This window comes from Colletes gigas, unplaced genomic scaffold (assembly GCF_013123115.1).
Source record: "Colletes gigas isolate AHSC1104 unplaced genomic scaffold, ASM1312311v1 Colletes_gigas_Sc00003, whole genome shotgun sequence".
NCBI classification, from domain to species: Eukaryota; Metazoa; Arthropoda; class Insecta; order Hymenoptera; family Colletidae; genus Colletes; species Colletes gigas.
The window spans coordinates 443,507-467,383 of NW_025106632.1; the positions used below are offsets into that span (position 1 = coordinate 443,507).

The 23,877-nt window shown below is 36.8% G+C and overlaps 3 protein-coding genes across 9 annotated transcripts in view; 2 read left to right on the top strand and 1 right to left on the bottom strand.

The window, feature by feature from the left end:
• LOC122404548 (calcitonin receptor-like) overlaps positions 1-13,514 on the top strand; it is a 160,254-nt gene extending 146,740 nt beyond the window's left edge. For 6 of the 7 annotated variants that reach the window (XM_043408596.1, XM_043408594.1, XM_043408597.1 and 3 more), the window contains 8 exons: positions 2,262-2,353; positions 4,068-4,194; positions 4,594-4,820; positions 9,205-9,375; positions 10,376-10,499; positions 10,648-10,689; positions 10,788-10,871; positions 12,272-13,514. In XM_043408596.1, coding sequence (XP_043264531.1) covers positions 2,262-2,353; positions 4,068-4,194; positions 4,594-4,820; positions 9,205-9,375; positions 10,376-10,499; positions 10,648-10,689; positions 10,788-10,871; positions 12,272-12,412 — 1,008 coding nt within the window. In that variant the 3' untranslated portion in view covers positions 12,413-13,514. Of the gene's footprint in view, positions 1-2,261; positions 2,354-4,067; positions 4,195-4,593; positions 4,821-9,204; positions 9,376-10,375; positions 10,500-10,647; positions 10,690-10,787; positions 10,872-12,252 lie in introns of all 7 variants that reach the window. The other variant, XM_043408599.1, reaches the window with a different exon arrangement.
• Positions 13,515-15,498: 1,984 nt separating this feature from the next.
• Positions 15,499-17,832, bottom strand: LOC122404651 (transmembrane protein 19). Its single transcript, XM_043408814.1, has 6 exons — positions 17,375-17,832; positions 17,172-17,282; positions 16,593-16,880; positions 16,375-16,479; positions 15,899-16,114; positions 15,499-15,831 (listed from the first exon to the last, which is right to left on the bottom strand). Exons 1-6 carry the CDS (start codon positions 17,520-17,522, stop codon positions 15,677-15,679), a joined length of 1,023 nt encoding a protein of 340 aa, XP_043264749.1. The 5' UTR covers positions 17,523-17,832; the 3' UTR covers positions 15,499-15,676.
• A 3,000-nt stretch (positions 17,833-20,832) lies between these two features.
• On the top strand, positions 20,833-22,216 carry LOC122404942 (coiled-coil domain-containing protein 43). Its single transcript, XM_043409350.1, has 3 exons — positions 20,833-21,143; positions 21,442-21,830; positions 21,905-22,216. Exons 1-3 carry the CDS (start codon positions 20,979-20,981, stop codon positions 21,975-21,977), a joined length of 627 nt encoding a protein of 208 aa, XP_043265285.1. The 5' UTR covers positions 20,833-20,978; the 3' UTR covers positions 21,978-22,216.
• Positions 22,217-23,877: the final 1,661 nt, after the last annotated feature.

The window sequence follows — 23,877 nt, forward strand, 5'->3', positions numbered from 1 at the left end:
CGTTGAGAATAAGTGGACTGCTAATTTGAATAGCGAACTCGATAGAAATTGTATGTTTCGCCAAAGTGTCTCTGTCCTTTCGAGATATTCTCTGACGTAAATGAAGAAATGAGCACAGCCTCGTTCTTTTCTATTCTTCGGGCTTATCCCGGGCAAATTCATTTCATTGCATCTTAGCATATTCATTCGCTCGACCGCCTCGTGGGATTCTTGAAAGCCGTCTGGTTCCCTTATCGCCGAGCTTAGTCGTTAGATTTTGCTCTTTAAAGCAGGAAATTTTCACTATGGAACGAAATCTCGATCATTGCGGCTCGCGGCGAAAAGAAATTGTCCACAAAACTTATTATACAGGGTGGTGTTCGGCCAACCCTGGAAAAAATTTCAACGGAAGATTCTGGAGGCCAAAATCAGACGAAAATCAAGAATACCAATTTGTTGATGGAGGCTACGTTAAAAAGTTATTAACGCTTAAAGTTCCGCCGGTACTGAATTTTTTTCTCGAAAGTGGGTAAGAATTCGGGGGTATGTCTATTTACCAAAAATGATTGTAATTGACCCCCGTAACCGAAAATAATTTTTCTAAAACGATTTGAAATTTTTTTTTCGCCGAAAAATTTGTCCACCTTCCTGAATTTTTTTCTCGAAAATAGGTAAGATTTCGGGGGTATGTCTATTCACCAAAAATGACTATAATTGACCCCCGTAACCGAAAATAATTTTTCCAAAACGATTTGAAATTTTTTTTTCTGTTGAAAAATTTCACACATTCTCGAATTTTTTTCTAGAAAGTGGATAGGATTTCGGGGGTATGTCTATTCACAAAAAATGATTTTAATTGACCCCCGTAACCGAAAATAATTTTTCCAGAACGATTTGAAATTTTTGAATTTAATTGTTAATAACTTTTTAACGAAGCCTCCATCAACGAATTGAAATTCTTGATTTTCGTCTTATTTTGGCCTCTAGAATCCCCTATTAAAATTGTTCCCAAGGTTGGCCGAACACCCTGTATACAAAACCATCAAAACCATAAAATAAGCTAAATGTTCCTTTTTCTTTTACCTTCAACGAAAGAATTTGCTAAATTATTTATCTTTCCGTCTCGTTGATGTTTCACCATCGTATTAATTTGACAAAGGGACAAATTCGAAGCAAGAACATTAAAGAAAACGAATTATGTTGATTTAATTCGACTAAAGTTTGAATGGTATCCTGAATTATGAAATATAATTGAATATGACGCGCGAGAAGGTCGTCCTTTCTGTTGAACAGCGTCTTCCGTGTGTCCTTTAAGGACCGATAGCAATCAACGTCTATTCAGCAGAATTGTCACGCGTCACGAGAAGACTTTACGCGCGATTAATCATCCGTTTACTGGACAAAACAAACGAAGAGTGTCAGTCGTTTCGTTTGGTAGCGGGTTAAATGAAATTTCCGGAAGACAAAGAGGCGGCGAGTTTAATTAGACACCGCCGGAAGTTGATGCAAAGTTCATCTAACTAGAGGCGGCAACTGTTATATAACTTCAAGCCCATATTAATACGACGACCTCGCGTGGAGACCATTATTTTGAATTCCATTATGCGCTGGTCCAAGTTCCTTATTGTCCGGAGGAGGACTTTCAGCGTTTTTGGCCGTGATAATTTCCGAATTCAATTGAGAACCGTTCGAGTCGCCTCGTGGTATTATCGATACGAATAGTTCCGGGAAATATCTTCGCCTCGGGTCTATTTTCTAGAAGGAAAGGCGGAGGAAGAAGTTAGTAAGGGATTACGTCGTTGTAGGGATCGAAGAAAGGCGAAGTTTGTAATCGAAATTGGTGAGATTGCCCCTTTTCCGCGTCATTACCTTTCTTTTAATTAAAGAGGATTACTCGATACACATTCTACACAAACATTCATCAATGTTATTTCTACCAGAGGTGCTGTTTTAACTTTATGAAAATATTTCTTTTATTTCCATAGTTATTTGAATCCGGGATGCGAGAGACGTAAATTTGATGGAAATGGATACAAACCTCGGGAGAAGTAGTATTAATAATAACAACCTTAAAATATTTTCTGCCTAAAATTATCATTCTCTCGATTCGTTATTTGTGGTGTTGATCGGAAGGAATTAATTATAGCACGTCCAGCAACGAAAACGACGCATCGTTCGATTCGAGAAACGATTCCGATCAATTATAGATTTAAATTGGCGTGTCTCATAAACCATTATCTTCGAAAGCGATTCCCTAACGATGAAATTAATTTTGGTTTCAGTGGCAGCAGGTGATTAATGGAATTTACGAAGCCGGATACGCGATATCGCTAATAGCGTTGTTACTGTCGTTGGTAATACTGACGTACTTCCGGTGAGTCGGTGATAATGTAACATCCAATTTCTATCAAGAAACTCATAAAAACTTGATCTAATTAAACCTCTACAACTCATCATCAATACGCACTAATTGAGATTTTAAAGCAATAAATATTCTATATAACTTATAAAATTAACTAATATTATTTTCACGGAATAATCTGTGCCCATTGAAATTTACTTTCCAATTTCTATCCAAATGTATTATCTATATTTTCAAAGTCTGATTCAATCCTATTATCGATACTTGTCCATACGTATATGTTCTACAAAAAATATTTCACAATTCGTTACGCCGGATGAGTGCAGCTGATAGTCTGAATCTATTAAAATTTACCTTTTATCGTACGACTACAATGGGTTAAAAGAATTTTCGAAAATGTTCCTGGCGCAGGAAATATTGATAGTTCGGTTATTCTATTGGCCCGTTTCTCTTCCTTTCGCGCCGGATACTATAATTCAAAGACCAAACTGGGCCAAACCAGCTTGACGTAAAAATGGTCGTTATGGTTATCCGTGATCCATAGTCGGGCGAACCTTTCAGTAGCCGATATTTTCTGCTCCCAGGAGGTTGCACACATCGATGAGTACGATCATACAAATATGACTCCATTTTCTGGTACAACGAGTGGAAGAGATATATGCATTCAACTCCTTAAAGGGATAAACCACTGTGACGGATTGAAAAAATCGAAATTTCTTTTTTCATTTCTTTCAATTACACGGGGCTGCACTGCCTTTACTTCTTTACTTTGAAACTCTTTATTAAATTATAATATTTAACTGCTTTGAAATACCACTTGAGTGGTACTTTACTTCAAATTTTGTATGGTGGTACCTAATACTATTCTTATATCGCTTATATTAGGTATTTACATAGAAATGATGATTTTGTCACGGCGTTTTGAGATTTTTCCTTCAAAGTTCCACCATCTTATAATAAATAATTATTTTAAAAATTGGGTACGTGCAATTGAAGCTACTGTCTTGTAGTTTAAGAAAATTGCATGATTTCTCGTTTCACAACTTGCAGTGAAAAATCACACGTCCGGAAGTTTCTAACAAATTTTTTGGGGGGCTCTCACACTGGTTCCTATTATAGCTATAATAACTAATATTTTTGTACGAAATTTTTACAAGAAGTAGTTCAAGAAATGCACTTTCGAAAACATTTTTGAAAAAAATTCAGAAATTCTTGAAAACTGCCTTTATTTTTAACCCTCACAGTGATTTTCTCGAATAGCATATCCACAATTTATTTTTACTAGTTCGCGAGAAGTTCTCGACGAGGATAATGATGCAACGAATAGAAAATTTAGTCTTTTTCGAAAGGTTGCCGACCCCTGGTCCAGACGATAGTCTGATCGGTGACTCTCGTCCCTGGCACTCGCTTATCAACGCTCGAGCCACTACCTTAGGGCCCTTATTACACTCGTTGAGCTACGTATACCAGTATACTCGAAGGGGTTAAAGTCTCTTCGTGTTGCGCGATCCACGTCACGGTAACTCTGCTTACCCGCGTCGCGCTGGATCCTCGACGAAAAAGATGAACTCGTAAATCTCGAAAGAAATTCACTTGATCAGTTTTCATCTAAAAACTAAAATAAATGGTCCCTGTATCTCTTCCGCTCCGAGTACACGAATGGCTCTGTTTCGCGATTACGGAGAAACGCTTCGTCGGTATGTTTATTGTTCCTTTCTGAATGCAGCTCTCTGAGGTGTGCAAGGATCACTCTTCATATGAATCTGTTCGCATCGTTTGCTTTGAACAACGCCCTCTGGCTCGTCTGGTACAGATTCATCGTCGCGAACACGGATTTACTGTTAAATAATGGGGTACGTGCGAACAAGTCGTCCTCTGACATTTACCCGTCTTATTTACTCGTGGAACACTGTTTGGCTTGTTGCAAAGCCGCGAGAGAAATTATCCACTTCGTCGCGTTTAACCAGAGACATCCAAACACCTTGTCTTTCGCGATAATCTCGCGCTATAATCTACCCACTTATCCAACCTCTTAACATTTACTGTTAATTAGACGTGTCTTGGAAACTATTAAATAATATAATATATTCCCCAATTTTGTGCAATATCGCTAAATTTTGTAAGCTGTGGTCGAATTTAACAAGAGCTCATATTAGATAGAAACATAAATAGACCAAAGGCCCGAATTTTGTTTGATAGAGAAGGTGATGTTTGCCATTTTGGGGACACAACGATTTCTTAAAAATGTTTAGATAATGTGTCGCCTCTTACACATCGTCCTGCACTATTTTCTGCTCACCAATTACGCATGGATGTTGTGCGAGGGTTTCTACCTTCACACTCTTCTCGTTAGCGCCTTCATCAGCGAGCACAAGCTAGTAAAATGGCTGATGGCGCTCGGATGGCCGGTGCCGGCGGTCATCGTCACCATTTACGCCTGTCTCAGAGCGATAAGCAACAATCCTGCGGACTCTGCACAGTAAGTATATTGAAACTTCAATACGCGATCCTCTGGGTGTTCGCCGTCCCAGATTCGTTGAAATTACGGCGCGAAACTATTGTTTCACGAACGAAGCCTGACCCCCTTTCCTTTCAAATTAAGCTGCTAAAGTTTACTTTTATTCTTAAGATCTCGGGGCTTTGAACAGTCGAGGTACGATTTAATTCGAAATAATTGTTCAAACGTATGTTATTTTATTTTATTTAAATTTGCTCGTAAGAGGAATGGCTGCAAACGAGAATAGATTTGTTTTATGAATACCTCGCGAATGGAAAAATGTGTTGATTTTTATATACATAAAAATTGATGACGAGTGTAGTCTCATGATTGGGAAACTTGACATTGAAAATTTATACACGAATTAGACTCTCGTTATTGTACGACAAGGGGTTAAAATCTGGTGGTTTTGAAGAAAATCAGTGTTGAGCGATCGAGTAAGCGTTGGCTAAGGGGTCTGACCATTATTCATTATTTCTACTTATTTTATCGTACCTAGTACCTAGTAATATCGACGATGGTGTGATAGTCTCCTCTACTTTCCGTCAATTTACTACCTTTTAGCCTCGAAACAAGCTGAAACGGATAATATCAAAACACTGTTGGTATTAACACTAAACATACCGGCACTCTATGGTTATACTGTCATAAATGACTTGATTTTTCTCTTTCACGAGGCAACGTACTTCTAATTTTTGCATTACACGTATAGAAAGTTGTGTTTTGATGTTTATTCGTAAGTTCATTGCCAAGTTAAATGGCACTAAAATAATATTGGGTGTTAGAAATTCTAAACAAAATTTAAAAAATGGTCATTTGACCGGTCGCGGTAGGTTTAATGTTAACGAATCTCGATGCAAGTAGAGATAGCGAATAATGGTCAGACGCGTCAGCCACATAGCGATCGAACTCTACTTAAAAACGAAGTCTCGCGCTAAAAAATTTTTTCTACATTTTTTATTTATCCCACTAGTACTACTACACGCTTTTAAACAATCTATACGGATTTTTATATAGAATATTCGGCTGAAAATGTCCGAAATTTTAAGGGGTGATTCCACGTACGAAAATAAGACGAAGAAATTACATTTGACATTTTTTTAAAATAAAAAAAAAAATGCACGTTTTAAGTATAGCACTATTTAAACAAGAATGATCTTGCGAATGAAGAGTATAATAAAATCGAGGAAGTAAAATTAATTCATTATTCAAAAGGTTGCTGAAGAACAATATAAGGGACACAGTTGGAAATTTAATTGGCCACCTATATCGCTGTTAAAAGCAATAAAGTCGAAAATGTATAATATAATAAATGTATAATACTACAAAAATGGTAATGGAATGAGACGTACGATACACAGCAATGAAGTGATTGTAGAATTCTAAACAGAAAGTATAATCCGAAAACGAACTGCAGGAGAAATATTGCAAGTCAAAGTAATTAAATTAAAAGCACCTTTTATTATTAATATCATTTGCTTATTCTTACCCTGTTGATAATATTGAATTATTCCTGAGTATTAACCGCAGCTCATTATTAATGTTCTGTATTATTGTGCACAGTCGAATCGATTTTCACCCTTCGAATGTACAATGTATTTCAGTTGCGTTCGTTTATTTCGCTTCTTTTTTGAGTTTTAACTTTCCAACGTTCACGAAAGAGAAATATTTAAATTCCAGCTGAATTCGGCATGCTTAGAAATCAGAACGTCTCTACAGGAATTTACATTTCATTGAAACATTCAAAGTTTACTTCCTGACCAGACTCGAAATACTCGCTCGTTAAGAAACATTGAATGATATTTAAACAGAATTAAAATCTATCATTCACTGTCTCTGTGTAAAAAATTATAGAATGCTTCTACCTTTAAAATACGACAGTTTCATGCAATGATTAATAATTAGAGTTCACAGGTATGATCAAAGAATTTTAAATTAAAATAAAAGCAACCAAACCCCACGTCATTACGAAACGAAATATAAAAAGACAAAAGAGCGAATGGTTTGACACGAAACATAATTTCGAACATGTATTTTAAGAAATAATGACCGGGCTGGAATGAAAATAATACAAATCTACTAGTACCCTCGAAGCCAAAGTATTTTAATATACCAACAATGGTATATTTTTCGGTGAATTGTTAAAAAAATTTTCGAGCAGTATGGAAGCCAACCGCACGAATCACAATGCCTCGAAAAAAGTAAAACAGAAATCCATTTTCGAGGGAAATGTTTGAAAATCGTCGAGTTAGATAAAATTAACAAAGAACACCGGGGCGATAGAAACACGCGAAAAGATAAAAAAATATCAAACAAAAGTAACGCTTTCCATAGAACAATTCCGAGTGATCGAGCTAGATTAAATACGAGTAAAACCAACGCCAATTCGGTATAGAAAGTCCAAAAAGTATAAAGAAATTATTTGAAATAATCTAAAAAGTTTATTTACAAATATCATCGTCCAACTGATAAGATTCTGTAGCCAAGAAAATAATTTTTTAATAAGAAGCTAACAAACAACGACTTTATCGGTGGTTGCAGGTAAATCCAATACGAGTAAAACCAACGCCAATTCGATATAGAAAGTCCAAAAAGTATAAAGAAATTATTTGAAATAATCTAAAAAGTTTATTTACAAATATCATCGTCCAACTGATAAGATTCTGTAGCCAAGAAAATAATTTTTTAATAAGAAGCTAACAAACAACGACTTCATCGGTGGTTGCAGGTAAATGCAAACTGACGATGTTCCGTAAACCATTTGTTTCACGAATTTGCACTGATTGAAATTAAACGGACTTCCACTCGACATCAACGCGTGACGTCGTTACACTGTGAACGATGACGAACGACCAAACTTCCCATAACGATACCTCGTGAAGACTGACAAATGGGCGTAAAGCATAATTAAATACAAAGTTGGGCGTTTAACGGACTCTGCTATATTACGAAATTCATAACACGGATTTACTCTTTTTCTTGACAATACAATATTTCTATATTCGTGGAAGTTTATCATTCTCTTTTTAACTGCTATAATTTTTATAATTTTTTTGAAATTCCAAAAAACCGCATATTATTGAGAATATCTATACCAAAATTAAATTCAGTCGAACGGTTTTTTGCCATTTTCTTCGTTATAAATAAAGGTAAACGTCCAAAAAAAATTGTTTCAAAAAATTCAATGTATGGTTCGTAGATTGTAAACAGGTCGTTTCAATCAAACGAACACATTTCCTGTAAAAAAATTCGTGAAAATACCGCTCGTGTTGGAGTAGAGAAATTTGTATTTGTTTAAGTGCTCGCTACATGGTTGTTTGACAAGATTTTATAATAAAAAATTTGTATCCGTATAGATTTTAGGCTACCAAAATATCGTATAAAAAGGAAATTATCATTTTTCTTTTAAATAGCTCCTACAAAATGGCTCGATCTGGTCCCCTTGAGTTCGCGAGAGGTTTCGAACACCACTTGGTTTTATTTTAAGCAGATCGCTATGTATATTTGCTTCGCTCCACGGCCGGGTGTCGATCACGAAAATTAACCAGACTCGTGCATTAACGTGGACGAATCGAAAGGGAGCAGAAAACCGTGATATCCGGGGTCGCGCCATGTCAAGCGACCGCGTCGCGTTAATTTCCTATTGCGTCGGTTGATAGCAAACGGATGCATCCAAGTCGTGCAGACGGTGATACCAGGGAATACCATTCTCTGATATCATCGGGTCCGTGAAAGCAAAACGTGCGCGGACCGCAGGATCAAAACCAAGGCAATTGGATTACCATCGCACTTGCCCCGAGGACAGTTCACTCTCAAAATCCCTAATGAACAAAGAGATTCTGTCCGAGCAAATTAATGAGCATCGCGATTTCCGTGCACCAGCTCGCGTTGCTGGCCCACTCCAGAGTTATTGATCCCTGAAATCGACTATAACGCAACGTGGAGGTCCTCGTCGATTCCTGTTGTCCTTGTTTTCCTCTAAAAGTTTACACAGAATGTCTTGGGGCCTGCTAGAATGGGACTCATCTCTGAGTCAACTCTAGCAGGCCCTGCTTGTATCAATGGAAGGTGGGGTCGAGCGCTTGCGAGAGAAACAAGAAATTTTATAACGATGAGATTTGGAATCGTCGCCATTATTTTACACATTTTTATATCTTCAAGTTAAAAGCATGCACCGCGTTGAATGAATATATTATAATACAATGGCCCATGATGCACGAATTTATTTCCAGTTTGCCCTGACCTTTGCAAACTCGTTAGAGGAAAATTAACAACAGGAATCTTCTGATCTCTATCTTCGATATTTCCGTGCAACGAGATAAAGTTAATCGTTCGACCAACCCAGTCGCGTTGATAATGATCGCAGGTGTTGGATCAACGAAGGCAATTACATGAGCGTGCTGATCTATCCGGTCTGCGTCTCCATGCTTTTGAATCTATTGTTCCTCTTCAACATCGTGAGGGTGCTGTTGATGAAACTGAGGGCGGGACCTACGATCGGCACACAACCCTCGAGATCCATACGACAGGCATTTCGGTAACTAATCAAACGATTCTACTTTATACCGTTTACAGTCGACAGCAATTCGATTTTCTCACGTTACGTTTCATCTGTTATTACACTGCTCGAAATTATTAGGGGACGAAGAATGTTGGAGAATTTAGGAGAATGAACGAAACACCAGAGGCGAAAGAAGTATATTTCATTGTGTTTCTCTTGCGTTAGAATGTCTTTTACTTTGGCTTCACGTTTCAATAAATCTGTCTCGCTTGGAACGTGAAAATTATTAACATTGCACAATCTTGTTCCAACTGCATATAGAAATGTACGTACAATTTATTTAGATCGTAGTTTGTCTATCCTTTTCACGATACCACTGTGCCGTTTCGTTTAATTTTCCATTGATAAACATATTATTTTCCAATTTTACAGTTTCTACATATTATCATCAGTAAAATTCTAATTACATTACGTTCGAAGAATGCTTGGCTACGACTAGATACTAAAAATCAAAAGTATCAGTCGATATTAAATAATAATCGCAATAACCATTGATTGTATATTTAATGTAACTAGATTTTTATTGTATCTCCTGTAGCACGTTGCAATGTTTTTTTATTAAGAAACTTGAAATTTTTGCTTCTCGAGTAGATAAAGTAGAGTGAGTAGACAACCCCCTTATTCTTTGGAGCAGTGTATATTTAATTCTTTCACGAATTCCCTTTCACTGTTAGTTGCTGTTCAAAATAATACTTTACATTTACTAATTTAAACTTCACACACACTCATCACCAGGAAAATACAAGAAACAATGAATATAACTTCTTTAAACTAGAAGAAAAAGTAATGCTATACGTTCTTGTATTTTACTTTCAAAGACTGTTCTATTCCAAGCCTTTCTAAATTTACCACCAACGCCAGGAGCAAAGAATGAAAAAGTCCAAGCTATCACTTTCAAATATTACTTGCAACTATTAGTATTTTGCGAATCTGCTCGTTCGAATCGTTCCAGCTAATCGTTTTTACGCTTTGTTAGAGCAACGTTGCTTCTCGTGCCGCTTTTGGGTCTACATTATCTGGTAACCCCGTTCAGACCACCGAAAAACCACCCCTGGGAACAATTTTACGAGGTTCTCTCCGCAATAACGGCCTCGTTTCAGGTAAATAAGCGGATACTCTCGATGGAAAATTAACCGCAACTTCGATAAATTGCAATTAAGACGCGTTAACGAGTTTGGTTATAAAAAAAATTGTTTGGTAAATAAGGAGAATATTTTGTACGATCCCCGACGAGTGTTGTTTTTACAGGGTCTCTGCGTCGCCATATTGTTCTGTTTCTGCAACGGTGAGGTAAGTGAAACGGACGCTCGCCCGTCGCGGCGTTTCTAATTAACGAAAGTGCAACGAACGGGACATTTTCATTAATAAAACGTTGTTCATCCCGCCAGGTGATAGCGCAATTCAAGAGGAAATGGGAGGGCACGGCGCTTCTACGAAATCGGGCCAATTCTTGCACAGCCACGACGGTCTCGGTACGGCAAACTCACAAGACATTCAGCATTCACGGTCCCGTAGAAATGAAAACGCCTTAATGAAACATCATTTACACGTTCATATCGTCTTCCATTCCTACTGCGTCCCGTATCCTTTTATCGTGAATCCGTTCTCATAAATATTCACGTTACATCGACTCGGCTTACGGTACGCATAAATGTTTCATCGGGTTCGTTAGCGATACCAAACGCGAGAATCATTCGAATCTTAAATCTCGACAATTAGAACGAATCATCGAACAACGGTTAAAAATACAAAGAATACCTAGTTTATAATTTTCTCACTTTCGTCGATTCTTTACTGGTTTTCTAATCTTCCTTGAAACGTTATTAAACATTTTTTAAGTAACTACTCTAAAAAAAACTATACAGGCTGTTCAGCCACCCCTGGGAAAAACTTTAATGGGAGATTCTAGAGGGTAAAATAAGACAAAAATCAAGAATACCAATTTGTTGATCGAGGCTTCGTTAAAAAGTTATTAACGTTTAAAGTTAAAGTGTGCAGATTGCCGTTCTACGAGCGTAACTTTAAACGTTAATAACTTTTTAAGGAAGTCTCGATCAAGAAATTGGTATTCTTGATTTTCGTCTTATTTTGCCCTCTAGAATCTAAAATTAAAATTAAAATTTTTTTCAGAAGTGGTCGAACATCCTGTATATGTGTGTATAAGATCCTTTTGAATCGCGTAAAACAAATCATTGTTTCGATTATATTTTTGCTCCGTCGAGTGCACGGTATAAATGTCTTCCCATATATTTCCAAAATTCACCGGACTCGTGCGAACGAAATGGAACCCACAGAACAAACGGACCATTATAAATGTTCGCACGACCGCGCAGTAATATTTCCGTTCATATTGCATGATTGATTTACGGCAGCCTTGATATACAATGCATATGACTCTCTGATACGCTGTTAAAAATTTTATTATACTCCCGTATCGCGTCGCGAAATGAAAATAAAATATCATTTAGCTTTCGACGTAAACCGTTTGGAAAATTTTCAATATATCGATAAAATTGCAACTAAATTCGTACGAAACGATATTTCTCTTCGCGTCAAATTTATTAGTATAGATTACGAGATCGTCAAAATGAATTAATTATCTTTTTTTTGTGAATTTAAGGCCCCTGTAAGCGCGAGGCCCAGCTTCTGACGGGGCCTGGTCAATGGTGCGATACGGACCGAACAAGTCCAACTAATCGAAACTAATTACTAACATGATCGACCTGTTTACTACTAGAACGAACTACTAACATTCTAGCGAATGTAGGGAGCGAGAGAGAGAGAAATTTGTCCGTGTCGTGCCAGTGACAACGTGCCCGAGTCAAGTCCATTGTGGGACGTTGACTGTTTCAGTTTATCCGCTCGACCGCAGGTCCGATGGCGGGAGAGGAGAAGGTGTGACTACCAGTCGACCACGATGGAACAACTGGACCTAAAGCCCGTAGACAGACAACAATCCGAGCAACTGGTCGCCGCTCGTCGGGTCACCAATAATCTCAACAATCACGCTTAACTGTTCGTCGAAATCAATGACTCTCTCAACAGCTACGAACAAACGCAGTGTTGATGGTTCCCGGTGAGAGTGATCGTACTTGACCCGTGAAACGATTGAACGGTGATTGAAAACATTGGCGATCGAATACCGTAAAAAGATGATTTTTTTAGCTGGAGAGTTTATTTTCAGTTTGGTCGTGGTTTTGGAATTTTTTAATTTATTTAAAAATAACAACCAATTAGAACAAAAACACGAGGACGATGATACCGAGTTTGCGTATTAGTCAATAACAGATTGTGAAAATATTACGATAGCTATAAGACAACGAGTACGATAACTTACAAATGTATTTCCAAAAAAAAAATACAAGACGATTAATGTTTTCATCCGTGTTTCCGAGAAGCTTAATTTTGAGAGAATGGAACAAGAGTTATTTGAATATTTTAATAGAGTCTTAGGAATGAATAAAAATAAATATGATTTCAATTTAGAAATAAGTTTTCTTGGGACCCTCGAATATTTTTGGGGTAGCGTTTAAACAAACGAAAACAGAGAATAAAGAATATTATCTCCCAGTCCATACACTGTATGCATCTCATTGTTCAATTAAATATTAACGATCATTGTTCAGGTTTATAGAATTAGAATTTACCGAAACGAAAGATAGTTTATTAACCTCTTGGGCACGAGGGATTTTCTTTCGCGGATGCCATCTTTTTGAACGACGCGCCACTACAGTGGCGCTAAATTCACAGTTTGCTCACTCTGCCGTACAGAGAAAGTCGCGCGCAAAATTCAGCCGTGGCTAAGAGGTTAATTCGTGAAAAAAGTCTGTTATAACTTACAACAATTTTCATATTTTTTCTCGTAATATTTGATTGGAATAATTTCTCGCAAAACGCATACCACCCCCAAGAAAATAACGACTGTTAATTGGTACTTACGTAAACGAACTTTCATACTGAGTTAAGGTGTGCAACGATTCTTAATTTATACATACAGAATGTTAGACCAACCCTGGGAAAAATTTTAATGGGAGATTCTAGTGGCCAAATAAGAGGAAAATCAAGAATACCAATTTGATGATGGAGGCTTTGTTAAGAAGGTATTAAAACATTAAATTAAAAAATTTCAAATCATTCTGAAAAAATTATTCTCGGTTGCGGGGGACAATGACAATCATTTTTGGTGAATAGACATACCCACGAAAGCCTACGCACTTAGGAGGAAAAAATTCTTTACCGAAATGTCTGACCATACCATTGATATGTTCCCCTGAAATTTCATAAGTATTTTTAAAATATCATAACTCCTGAACGGATTGAAGGATTTTAATGTTTCAACCCGCAAACAACGCGTATTTTGGTGAGGAATATGTAGAAATTCTAAAAATATTCAAAAAGTTGTTCTTTAACCCCGTAAAATGAGGAAAAACCCCCCCTAAAAGTGGTCCAATTTTCAAATAGCCATAACTCCTTCAATAGTGAATATAATTCAATGAAACTTTTTTCTGAAGTAGAGCTCATGGGTACCTACAAAAAAGTATTAGACAACTTTTCTCTAGAGCGTCAAGCAAAATTATTAAAAATGAAAAACGAATGTTTAAGAAAAATCGACAGGTGTAGTAGGGTGCCTAAATTTTTCAGCGAAATTGAATAGTTTCAAATCACTCTGGAAAAATTATTTTCGATTGCAGGGGTAAATTACAATCATTTTTGTTCATCAGACATACCCTCGAAATCCTACTCACTTTCAAGGAAAAAATTCGAAGTGTGAAATTTTTCTACAAAATTAAAAAATTTCAAATCGTTCTGGAAAAATTATTTTCGGTTGCAGGGGTCAATTACAATAATTTTTGGTCAATAGACATACCCCCGAAATTCTACCCACTTTTTAGAAAAAAATTCGATACGGGCGGAACTTTAAACGTTAATAACTTTTTAACGAAACCTCCGTCAACAAATTAGTATTCTTGATTTTCGTCTTATTTTGGCCTCTAGAATCTCCCGTTAAAATTTTTCCCAGGACTGGCCAAACATTCTGTATATGGTCATGGTATAAATAATATGAAAACCAGATAATGTACATATTGTCTCAAAAATGCATGTCACGGGGATGTAAAGGGGTAAATGAAAATGAGAAACATTCTTATATGACCGGTATATTGTATCACTATTTCGGAATTGCTGAAATAAATATTCCGAGTTACTATTTTAAAAACCCTTGTAGAGAAATTTTCGAGTGTACGTAAATAATGAACGTTTGAATACGAGTGTTGTAAAAGATTAAAAATATTCAAGACCATAGTGATTCGAATCGTTTTGAAGGTTATTTGATTCGAGACTCCAACCCCTTAATTACTGACATGTATTTTTTAACTGGTCTTCTACATATGTACATACATTTCTCTCATCACATAACATGAATCATTCAAGTTGTATTCTTTTGCAAGTATTTAACTTAATAAAAGTTTGATAAGAATAAATATTAATTTTGACTCGATAAAAAAAAACTATCAGATAATTCCATTATTTTGTGTTTCAAAAATTTGTTTCCATTGAATTTGAAAAAGGAATGAAAAAGAGAATTAAAATTATATGATTGACCAGAGCAATCTTATTTTTCTTTGATTCAATATTCCTTTTAAATAAGTTTTTTGGGAAAGCATAGCTTTTATTAGGTGAGAAAAAAACAATTAATGCAATTCATCATATCAATGGCGTCACATAATTTTTATACAAAATACTGGTTTTGTAGAAAATATTTACCGTAACAATGCTGTACGCGCGGATATAGCTAAACATGTAAGAAAATGTATAAATACTTCTAATACATAAAGATTTACAGTTCAGACCAGTAATAAAATTAATTACCCTCTGCCCACTGATTAAATGCTTTATTTGCACAAATTGTCGTTTCCATGCCGACGAAGGATTTAACACGAAAAACAGCAATTCTTTTTATTCTTTATTCTTGTGTGCATAACAAAATATGTATTGTAAAAATAATTATATGTGGTTTAAACTTTAATCTAAGTTATATACACATACTAAAGAAAAGTGATTCTGTTTCCATATACTTGGATACTCCAAACCAATCCCATCTTATATACTATACATATAAATACATATTTAATGAAGTACATCAAAAAATTTATAGATCTAATTAAACTTTTAAATAATTAAACACTACCATTCCATTGGATTCAATTAAGTAAAATACAATAAATACTTATTTATACATATATTTGATTAAATATTGATTTTAATGAGGTATATATTTCTAAGGCCAAATTAAGTTTGCTATTTTCGGTAAAGTGAAACCAATCCCGATACTCGACAAAAGATTGACACTGTGATTATCTAAAATTTGTCTACCACAAATATATTTTACTCCTTTCCCGGGATGTTCTACTACAATACCATTCTCGTCCATTCCTATAATGATAAATTTTATTATACGACGCAAAGTGCATTTTTTCAACGTAAGAAAACACCAATTTACCAGAATATTGTAAAGTAGCCCCTAGAATAGAATCTAAGATACTACCAAATAAACCTCCAATTCCTCCAACAATGATAACAGGCCACTGTGGTGCAGCTAATTGAATCATAGCTGTATCTACAGTGTATAGTATGGTTAAGTAATAAAACAAACCCACTGTTATACCTCCAAGCGCAGAAACAAGAAGACCTACCCAAGAGACACCACCATTTGTTCCTATACACAAAAATGCATAACACGTTACAATCTTAGACAGACACACAGCTTTTTGGGGGTCCTGTGGATTAGATGGTAGGAAAGGACTCGTCGGTAAGGCAACCCAACAGCCCCTGCCTTAGATGCCGGGATATTGGGAGTATATGGATATTCAGACGGACGATTGGTCAAGTGCTTGCGAGAGGAACGGTCCTTCTAGCGGCGAGTACGGGAAGCAATGGACCCCACACCTTTATAATCATAATTTTTTCTATCTTTACCTCTTGGTACTCTTTTCCTTGTGGTAATTAAAATGGGATTTCCACTACTAAGAACCGATCCAATTTCCGAAGCCCATGTATCGCCGTTACAACATGCAAAAGCTCCTAAATTATAGTAATTATAAAAGATTAAGATGCTGTTTCGCTAAGTTATTTTCGAAATCCTGACAATCTTGTCTGCGCAATAGAATATGGATTATCATCCACTTTGAATGTACCTAAAATTCCTACCGACAACCAGGAACCCCTATAATTCTGATTGAAATCAATAGGTAGTTCTGTGCATCCTATATCCACTAAGTATAAAATTGCCAATTGCGTTGCCATACCGCCATTGCATAATACTTGAATCCAATTTCTTTGACCACCCTCCTTATAATCGAGTTCAAATTTTTTCTTTTGAGCGGACCGAAACTTTGTCGCTTTGGAAGAGGTAACAAAGAATGCAAAGAGACAAGCCACGTGAGCGTAACTTGTTAGTGTCAGAATAAAACCCATGAACATTCCTGTAACAAAACATCCAACAGCTTCTTCAAAACGTATCGAACGTCTTGATTTTAAATCCTACAGAGAGTAATCATTGCGTACCTCTTTTCAAAATAATACAATATATTTTAGTAAATATTTTGCAATTTACTTTTTTACTTTTCGATATGTCCGTCTCATTGTATCAGATTACGAACAAAGTATTTATACAATCATTTTTATCTGAGTTGTACCAACGACTAATAATCATCCTAATCGACTTTATATAATACATATTTGTTCTCTACAATGTAGAGAAAGCATTTTATTACCAAGTATAGCACCACTGATGTCCAAGCTTTTCTTTCTGAAACCCCAAAACGACATGAACATGGGAATCACAACTGCAGCCAACCATCTCCATGGTGATATCACCAAATGCTCTAAAAGAAAAAGGTTATGTCTTCCAAAACAGTTCACGTAATATACCGAATAAGTAGTGAAGAAATAAATTACGATTAATCTGCCAACGTACCTTCAAAGTGGTTCTCAGTATCTGAATATAATGTTGAATAAATCACATTTATGGTCCAAAAGAGCATAGAAATTGGAATTGCACAGGCAGTAAGGAAAACCGGCAACAATACACCAGACCGTTGGTTCTCATTTTTCGTCGAAATCATAATTAAACACTCGATATAATCAGTCTACTACAAACACTAGTCTCAGATCAAGTGACTGGTCAATCGAATTCAATATTAAATTCGTAGTTAAACGTAAAAAACTATTTCGTAGTAAGTTTTTGTTTCCAAAAAAAGTTTGTACTCCGATCTAAACATATTCAATGGTACACCCATCAGTTATAAGATCAATACCATCTATCGGGATGTATTAAGTTTCAATTCCTGCCACGTATAGTATTGCAATCTATTGCAAGACATTGTCGGTTATGTTACACGCGGTATCACAAACGAGGAATACGAGCACGGACAAAATATACGAGTAAGACCTACGTACACCTTATAGACTTTTGTGCTCCACTGTGAGATGATTATAGCGACCTCTTCTCACGGATGGCGATCAACTGATAAACTATTCACTGAATTAGTATTGATAGGCAAACAGCTGTAGTGTGTGCGTAAATACATGTGAGTTGACTATGAAAGGGATTAAAATTCATTTCTGAATCTGTTGGTAACGTTGCGAATGATACGAAAATGATAATGCTGTTTCGAGACCCCATAAAAATGAGCCGAAAAAATAAATTGGGTATACCTGATCTCTGACAATACTTTAGAATCTTTGATGAATCAACGAGAATCAAAACTAACCTAGCGAAGAAGCTCTATATTTATGATGATCTATGCAAAGCGGATCGCAGCCAATTTGCTAATATTATTTAGTTTTTAATTAATAATTGCATTACCCGGCTAAGAGCGATACGATTATTAATTAAACGGTAAATAATATTACCCAGGTCTCACCACGTGGAGGTTGCTGCGAGTGGAGACCCGAAGGGAGATAGATGGAATCAAAGTTCCATCGATCTCCCTTTTACATTCCTACAAGCTAGATTACTAAACTAGAGAGATAGAAGGAAGCAATGTTCCTTCGATCTTCTAGTTTAGTTGTACCAAGTAATTCTTTCGTTTAAAAAGGGATGAAGCTATATCGTGGGATACGCGTGACGCGATACGACGCGACGTCGATCAGCAGTGATCGACGCAAGGAACGAGATACGCGACACGCGAACCGAGTAACTGGTCAAAAGACTCAGCTCCGTTGCCTCTTGGCAAGTCCAATCGAAGGGGAAGGGAATCGACGCACCCGACCCAGTGGTTCCCCATTTCTCCCACGCATCCTGTTGGGAGCCAGATGGACCCAACTCGAGACGGCTGACTGAGAGAGGGAGCGTGTGTCGGGGCTACCGCAGACAGGAACAGTCCCTGATCCCCTCTGCGGCCGAAGTACCCTTTCCTTTGGATCGTCTCGCCAGAGGGCGGCAACTGACCCTTCGGACCAGCTAAACGGCCGATCACTTGCTTTCTACATCAAAGCAGTGGTGACCGGAACGAGAAACGGGAGAACGGGTGAACGAGAAGCTAGTTGGTAAAAGAATTACTTGGCACATACGCGGACGCATACAAGGGAGTCGTCGATGCTTATATCTAATTTTACCAAGCAATTATTTTGTTTAAAAATGGGTGAAGCTAAATTATGGGATACGCGACGCGATGCTGAACCGTGCAGCAAATCTTCGGATCGGAGCAAGAAACGAGAGAACGAGTGAACGGTAAGCTAAGTTAATAATTGCTTGGTATCGCGGCCTTAAAAATAAATTTAACTTGGAAATAAAAGTCCCTCGATGTCCCAAGATAATAGAGGCCTGTAAGTAATCTGAAAAAAAACTAAAAAAGGCAGCATTTACGATTAGTTAAACAATTAAATATAATGAATTGGTAAACACAAAGCCCTGAAATAAAATAAATGGACCCAGAGAAACCAGTGACGTAAAATAGACATGGACAAAACCACAATGTATACAATAAGCAACATTTAAGACAAGAATAAAATACGGGAACGAACAAGGAGCCAGAAGTAAAATATGTAAGGAATCCAGAGAAATGAAAACGATAGATTCAAGCCCAGCAGACATTTGAATGTCGAAAAACAAGTGAGAAATTAGAGATTGAGATATCATTCATTTACCACTGTGTCGATAGTGGTCGATGAAACAGATTTGTACATGCAATATAGAATGTGCATCGAACAAACCAAACAAGGAAGGAACAAGTATTGAAATATGGAAGGAGACCAAAGAAATAAAAGTAAGATGAAACCCCACGTTCAAGCCCAACGGACGCTCGAAGGTCGAAAAGGAAAATAGAAAGAGAGAGACAGAACTCGCTCATTACTGGTCACTAATGGTCAATATTGGTCAGTACTGATCAGCAAAGTTGACCAGTGTTCGACCAGTGGTCAGTAGTGGTGAGTAAAGGTGGAGCGCGGACCCACGAGGGTCCGTCACGTCCGCCAGCGCCGAGAAAGAAAGAGAGAGTGAGAGAGTCACCGGCAGGTAGCCGCGAGGCAGAAGAATTAAAGGGGTGGGGATGACCGTCCTTGGCGAGTTCACCAACCAATTAACGGTTAACCGTGCCTTTGACCGAAAAATAAATATTCTACGCAAAATGGTATTAAAACAATTATTTATACAATCCACGCTATCGAGTATTATTTTAACTATTGCCTGATGTTAATTAATAATTATTGCAAAGAATAGATATGAAAATATGGAGAAATTCGAGGAGACTGAAAGTTTCTTTGAATTTCTGTCGAGAACCAAGGTCGTACATCACGTATACATTTCTTCGATCTTCTGTCCTTCATACGATAATTTCTTTTGTATAAGTTTCCATCGTTCATTTCTTATCAGTAAATTATACAGGATTCTAACGAAGATACGTAAACTGCGTCACTAAAATCGTAAAACAATATGTTGCAATACCTAATAAAACACACATTAATGCAGTTGTGCATTTTGGATCGTAAATTTGGAGTGTCGGTCAATTGGAACCTTTTTAAAAATATTAAAAGAATATTAATCGTTCTGGAAAAATTATTTTCGGTTGCAGGGGGTCAATTAGAATCATTTTTGGTAATAGACATATGCTTGAAATCCTACGCATTTTCGAGAAAAAAATTCTCGTCGAGGTTACCCCAGGTAGGAATCACGATTGTAAAAGAAATACAGTAAACATTCCAAGCTACCGTTTTTCTTTTGATGCTATGCGAAATACACACGAGGTATACGAATAGACCGGTCATCTTATGGACTTTAATGATCCAATCAATCTGACTGCCGTTGACGGGAGGTTGGATTTCAGTTCTTTAGAGCGAGAAGGCAAATGTCAGCCTTTCTGTCTCGACTCCCACGAGACAATTTGCCTTTGTCGACTTTGTGACATGTGTGAGCAGTGCACCGGGTGCTGAATCTGGTATCTCTGGTTCCCGGTGCACCTAGTGCCCGGTCTGGTAACATCGCAGGGGAAGCATTTTGAGTTCCAAAAATTTAGGACCAAAATTTGAGAGGCTTCGAAGCGTGTTACCAACGCAGGCTCAAAAAACTGAAAAAACTGAACATGGCGCTCGCGATAAACTCTTTCGATAGCTGGCTCAGTACGAAACTTCAAGCTTTAAATACCGACGAAGGTGTGTTTGGATCGTACATCAAAGGAGTTTTAGAGGGTGATGAATCGGAAGATGAGAAGACCGAAGCCCTTGAAGGCATACTCGCGGGCATAACGGTGAGAAGCACACGGATTGTGAGGTTAGAATGTGCTTGGTATTCGTAGACGAAGTTAATCAGCCGGTCAAAAATAACAGACGAAGCTATTACTATTCTTTCTATCGTCGACTGGCATTGTGTCTCTTCAAACTTGGCACATTATACGTCTCATTTTCGGTGCATGCCTGCTCAGCTGTTGTCACGTTCGTCGTATTGTTTAACATCCTAATATAATGCAGCAATGCTATGTAATATACAATTCTACGAACAATATCTTCTATTTGAAGATTGTGACTTTTGGTCCTATCGATTTTTAGGATGATAACATTAGTAAACACGTGTCAGAAATTTTGAGCGCCTGGGCTAAATGGTTACCTATTGAAGAAAATGCAACTTCGAAGGAACCGGTGGAAGATGTGGATGTTAGACTAGCACGAATGTTGGAGTCCCAATCTCTTCCGACTACGACGCAAAGGAGTTATACGGAAGAGGAAAGGCGAATAAGGGAGGCCATTCTTGCACAATATAGTCAGACAGCGGAGGAAGATCACAGTGAAGGTGACGGTGAAGAGGAAAGCGTAAGCAAAGGAGATTGTGGAATCGAGAAGAATACGAATGCTGCCACGATAGTGCAACAGGAGAGAGAAAAGAGGGAGAAGGCTAAATTAGAAAGCCAGAAGAAAAAGGAGAAAGATAAAGAAGATAGGTATGTTTACAAACTTTATACGTATACCGTACTTACAGACAGATTAGTCTTAATAAATGTATTTTTTTATTCAGAGAGAAACAAAAACAATTAAAAGAAGAGAAAAAGGAGAAACGAAAAACACAGAAAGGAGAGCGAAGGAGGTAGCATTGGGAGAAGAATATTCTAAATTCTACGATAGTCAAGATTTCAAATAATCAAATGCAAATTAGCATATGTATACATCTGTGTTTATTCTCGTGCATGCAAGGATCTCCAACAACCATTTAAATCATTTACTAATACTCCATTAGTAATTTGTGTCTGTAGTATGCATATCCTAATAGAACACAAATTCACACAAAATACCAAACAATGCATGTTACTAAATAATGTTTATTACGTTTCTGCGGTTTGTAACATTACATCTTGTGCCTTCTATCGGTTGAAAAATCTTTGTAAAACATTATATCTTTCTGTGAAATAATTTTCTACTTATCGTTTTTGTATTCTTCTTACGAAAACTGTTTAGAATTGAATTTCTCAAATTCTGTTGTTGAAATAAGGTTCAAATGATAATAGAAATAGAGATAAATGATTTGTACTTCTCGTTACGTTTAGTGTGTCACATTTTCACACTAGATAGATCATGTATTTAATATCAATACATCAAATAAACCATTTAAATAGTCAACATCGTACCTACCTGAATGATCGTAAACTATAATGTTATTTTCCTAATTTTGACGAACGACAGAACATACGTGATGTAAAGGAGAATGATTTTATTCAAAGTAATTTAACTTGAGCGATGGTTAATTGATCGAACATTGTTCTTATATTTGTATTTTTTATTAGTATATATTTACACACAAGATACCATGTCGAAACCGAGTCATCTTGGTATTGCATTAATAATGAAAGACAAACGCAGTAAGATAAAAACAAACGAACAAATGATACAAAAGATGATGATGCTTCAGTATTGTATCGTTACATATACTAATGTCATTATCATAATCATTTATTATTAGCAATTCTTTTCTTCGTTCACTATAATTAAGTTGGGCAGAAATTGACGAACTCGCACTTATACGATATAACAAGGTCTTCCCTGTTCAACGCCGAGTACAAATCATTGTATCAACTCCTGCTCTCTCGCTCTCATTCTCTCTCTCTCTCTCTCTTTCTCGCACACCTTCCTATATTTTTCTCTGTGTGTATATATGTATATCCTTTCCCCCTCCCAGTTTTTATTCATACTCATTAACATTTTGCAAAGCTTGTTACGATGCAACGAATAAAATCTGGGATATATCGATTTTCTATGAATATACTTCAAAGTAATACACTAATAGATTCCTAATGAAATTACAATTAGAATTTACGCCATCAATTTTAATTTAAACATGCAAAATACTTCGTTAATTTCCAAAGATATATTTATTGTTACATCTTGTACGTGTTTCTATATTCATAGAGTATGATCTATGTATATTAATAACATGAAGTCCAATAGAATTCGATAATGATAAAAAACATACGATAGAGAAGTTTACAAATTCAGTTACAATCTCTCGTTCGGCAGCAGCGTGGAACACTGTGAACCAAATTGATTTTTCGCAAAGAAGAATGAAACTCGCTGCTCGTATTCATGCTCTAAAAACGTTTAAAGAACTAGAATCATTTTTGACGACATGCTAACGTAAAACCCTTGCTAGTGATCGTTTTATCGAGGGTACTTTAAAAACGATCGATCGTTATAACCGCTTGATAGATCGATATGATACTACGGATCAATCTCGCGTCAAAAGGGGAGGGGGAAAAGGGACGGTCGCGGGATGACAACAGTCTCACCATGTATGCACAGTTATTATCTAATTGAACTCGATAGATCTAATCACGTTGTTAACTCGATAACTAGTCGGACGCTGTTCTAACAGATATACGCTAACAGCATTCCACGCTGAAGCTTGAGAATGAATCTTCCCTTCTCTCGTACAAATTTAGACCTTTTTAGACTGTCATCTCCTTTTTTTTCGCGACAATACCGCAGTAGAAAGTGACT

Excerpts from the sequence above, each read along its gene's own strand:
- LOC122404942 (XM_043409350.1), top strand. The coding sequence starts at position 20,979 with ATGGCGCTCGCGATAAACTCTTTCGATAGCTGGCTCAGTACGAAACTT. Across the intron at positions 21,144-21,441 it reads GCATACTCGCGGGCATAACG|GATGATAACATTAGTAAACA; the intron begins GTGAGAAGCACA and ends ATCGATTTTTAG. Across the intron at positions 21,831-21,904 it reads GAGAAAGATAAAGAAGATAG|AGAGAAACAAAAACAATTAA; the intron begins GTATGTTTACAA and ends TTTTTTATTCAG.
- LOC122404651 (XM_043408814.1), bottom strand. The coding sequence starts at position 17,522 with ATGATTTCGACGAAAAATGAGAACCAACGGTCTGGTGTATTGTTGCCG. Across the intron at positions 16,480-16,592 it reads GTTGTCGGTAGGAATTTTAG|GAGCTTTTGCATGTTGTAAC; the intron begins GTACATTCAAAG and ends ACTATAATTTAG. Across the intron at positions 16,115-16,374 it reads AAGGAAAAGAGTACCAAGAG|GAACAAATGGTGGTGTCTCT; the intron begins GTAAAGATAGAA and ends TTTTGTGTATAG.